Source organism: Olea europaea, unplaced genomic scaffold (genome assembly GCF_002742605.1).
Source record: "Olea europaea var. sylvestris unplaced genomic scaffold, O_europaea_v1 scaffold7801, whole genome shotgun sequence".
Classification (NCBI taxonomy): domain Eukaryota; kingdom Viridiplantae; phylum Streptophyta; class Magnoliopsida; order Lamiales; family Oleaceae; genus Olea; species Olea europaea.
Genome location: NW_019266224.1, coordinates 3,818 through 7,014, shown reverse-complemented (window position 1 = coordinate 7,014; position 3,197 = coordinate 3,818). Strand labels below are relative to the sequence as shown.

At 38.3% G+C, this 3,197-nt stretch overlaps 1 protein-coding gene across 1 annotated transcript; it reads right to left on the bottom strand.

The window, feature by feature from the left end:
• Window positions 1-629: 629 nt before the first annotated feature.
• On the bottom strand, window positions 630-1,688 carry LOC111391349 (uncharacterized mitochondrial protein AtMg00810-like). The gene is made up of 3 exons (XM_023016551.1): window positions 1,675-1,688; window positions 1,552-1,573; window positions 630-1,415 (listed from the first exon to the last, which is right to left on the bottom strand). Exons 1-3 carry the CDS (start codon window positions 1,686-1,688, stop codon window positions 630-632), a joined length of 822 nt encoding a protein of 273 aa, XP_022872319.1.
• Between the last annotated feature and the right edge of the window lie 1,509 nt (window positions 1,689-3,197).

The window sequence follows — 3,197 nt, the reverse complement described above, 5'->3', positions numbered from 1 at the left end:
GAGCGCCACTTGTTGTAACCTTGGAGATAAAGAAAGGGAAATCTCAGAAAATTATTTGAATTGTATTGGCTTTTCGTGAGTGTTACAAGAACCTCTTTACATTTATATAGACATACTGGAAATGCTATCCAGAATAGTCTTGAAGTAGATAAGGAGTATGTAGATGATGTGCGCAATTATTCTGGAATGAAGAGATTGGTTTGTACAGAGAATTGTGGATCTATTCTAATGAAATTGAACTTTCCTTGCATGGCCAATGAATGAGTCCCAAAGTATGGCTTGGCGCATTCTCGCATGGTCAGTCATTTGTGGCTGCAAATTTGCCATTTTGGTGCAGTAAATTACTTGATAGATCTCCAATAATTTTGGGCATGTGATCTTGAATATTTGTCCCCTTATTCTTTCTTTAACACCATATCTCTCCTTTGATATTCAGATTTACCATAGTTATGTAGGATTACAAAATCAATGTTCAGTCAGTTGTCCTAATTTTTCTCAATATCCTCCCGCAAACTTTGCCGGGGCTGAAGGCAAAGTTTGGTCCTAAAATTATAAAGTTGAGCTTTGGACATAGGCTTGGTAAATATATCATCAACTTGGGAAGGTGAGGAGACATGCTGAGTCATCAACTAACCAAGAGCAACTCGTTCACGCACAAAATGATAGTCCAACTCAATGTGTTTACTTCGAGCATGGAAGACTGGATTGACAGTCAAGCGGAGTGCACTGATATTATCACACAAGAGGGTTAGAGGACGAGAGAGTGGAACATGGAGATCACGAAGAAGAAAGGTCAGCCATATAAGCTCAGCAGTTGCATGAGCCATAGCATGGTACTTGGCTTCAGTGCTAGAGCGCGACACTGTTTGTTGTTTCTTTGCACACCAAGAGATGAGGTTATCACCCAAATAGGTGCAGTAGCCTGTAGTAGGGCATCTTGTTGTTGGACAACCAGCCCAATCTGCATCAGAGTAGGCACATAGGTCAAAAGTGGTGTTAGAAGTAAGATGTATGCCGAGATGTAGAGAGCCTTTGATGTAACGGAGAATGCGCTGAACCATCTTGAAATGGGATTGTGTTGGAGCTTGCATAAACTGTGAAACAAAATTAACACTAAAAGAGATATCAGGCCTTGTTAGTGTCAAATATTGTAATGCACCAACAATTTTGCGATAAAAGCTAGGATCATCAAGAAGGGTAGCATCAGTTAATCCCTTCATTTTGGACTCCATAGGGGTACTCATAGGCTTGCAGTCCGTCATTTGAGCACTCTCAAGAATAGTCAAGGCATAATATAATTGTGATAAGTGTAGGCCGTTGAGTGTTTTTGTGACTTCAATTCCAAGAAAATGATGAATGGTGCCAAGATCTTTCATTGCAAATTCCAAATGAAGATGAGTGATAATGGTGTTTAACTGGTCTTAATTTTCATTTTGAATAAGAAACTGCAAGCAATGAAAACACAAAATTTATACTTGCATAATCAAGGTAACCAATAAAATTGGAACACAGACCTTATCTCGTATTTTCAACCTGAAACACATACCATACCTGCTCCATGTACTCATTGGGGCTAAGATCAAGAACACCCAAGTAGAAGCAAGTATTCACAGTGAATAGTAAAGAGCAAATAAATATGCGATGACGATATAGTATAGGTTAAAACACACAAACCTTTTCAGAAACATGGTCACACAAAACCACAGATTAACACCAATTTAATCTAACACATGGTCAACCACATGCAACAAATGCATAAATGACCCACGAAAAGATCTCACCATACTTATCCTATCCCATTCCATGTTGCTCACACCTCGAGAACACATATCTTCTCTCATCGCCCACAATGCTCACTAGACTGATCACTCAAACCCATGTCTGACTGGTAAATCATAGTAGATCATAAGTTATTAGGATAATTCTCTATCACCACATCACTTCTTCCAACCTATGTGGATAATGGGTTTTCACCTCATAGAAGTGTCTCTCTTACACTCCACCTGTATAGGGTTTCTTCACAAATAAATTATTCCAACATTAAATCACCTCTCCACTCGTGATCCAAATGTCACATTCCATATTCTCGGTACAAACCACAATGTACCCCTAGGTATCTATACTTCACTTTACCTATGGCAAATCAACACGTTTCAGTGACCACAAAGGTTAGGGCTCAATTTAAAAGTTGAGCCACGTACCACAAAGTTACTCCAACCATAAATGCTCAAAAAATCCACAAAAGAAATGGCGAAGGTGGCACTCGTAAAGAGAATAGAAAAAAGGGTTAGTTATTTCACTACACTCATGAAAGAGGCTCACAAAGAGAGAGAGAAGATAACTCTACATGGCTGCCTCACACAATCTCACAAACTACATAGGCACACAAAGATAAAGGAGAAAATGGATGCCCATCTTTCTTCTCACTACCACACTCTAAAACCACTCACAGAGCAAAAGGATCACGCCACAAAACTCAACACACTATGCATGCAAACACATTATACAAAGTAATAAGATCACTCTAATTCATGCAATTACACACATCAACCTTATTGAATGTGTTGCATATCAATATTGCTATAAAATTAAGTGATCACACATGCAGAAAGGATCACACACATGCACATGAAGCAACTAGGTTCACTCTCTATAAACCTCACACGCGTTACCACTCAACCCAATGACAACATTCACCTTACCTCTCTCCTTATCTTTCCTTTATCATCATTTTCAGGACAGTCTATTTCACTATATCCAAATTTACCCCAGTTAAAAACACATTTTACCTTTCGCATTTGCTTTAGATGTACACATGCCATCAATACCAAATAATGACTGTAAGTAAAGTGTAAACATAATTCACATAGAATGATCAAAGAAACTTTTATATTGTCACGTGCAATTCTAACAGTGTAGAAAAATTGACAACAAATTCATAAAGAATTTAAAGTAAAGACCACGATAACCCTAAACCTAACGTCACTCCACACGATGACTTCTAATACGAAAAATAAATAGTTACTCTACACAATAATTGTAACTACAACAATAAAAGGTAAAGAACATGATACCGAGTGGACCACGCCTAAAAGTCCGTAAATATCGGGAGACGCAAATTCACCACTTTAGGATCATCACTATTCATCCTACAGTCACCAGCAATCGCAACAACACAAAATGGCACACGACACCTC

Bases quoted from the DNA above. Each gene is read 5' to 3' on its own strand.
- LOC111391349 (XM_023016551.1), bottom strand. The intron at 1,416-1,551 runs GTATGGTATGTG...AATTAAGACCAG, and splicing joins CCAATGAGTACATGGAGCAG to TTAAACACCATTATCACTCA.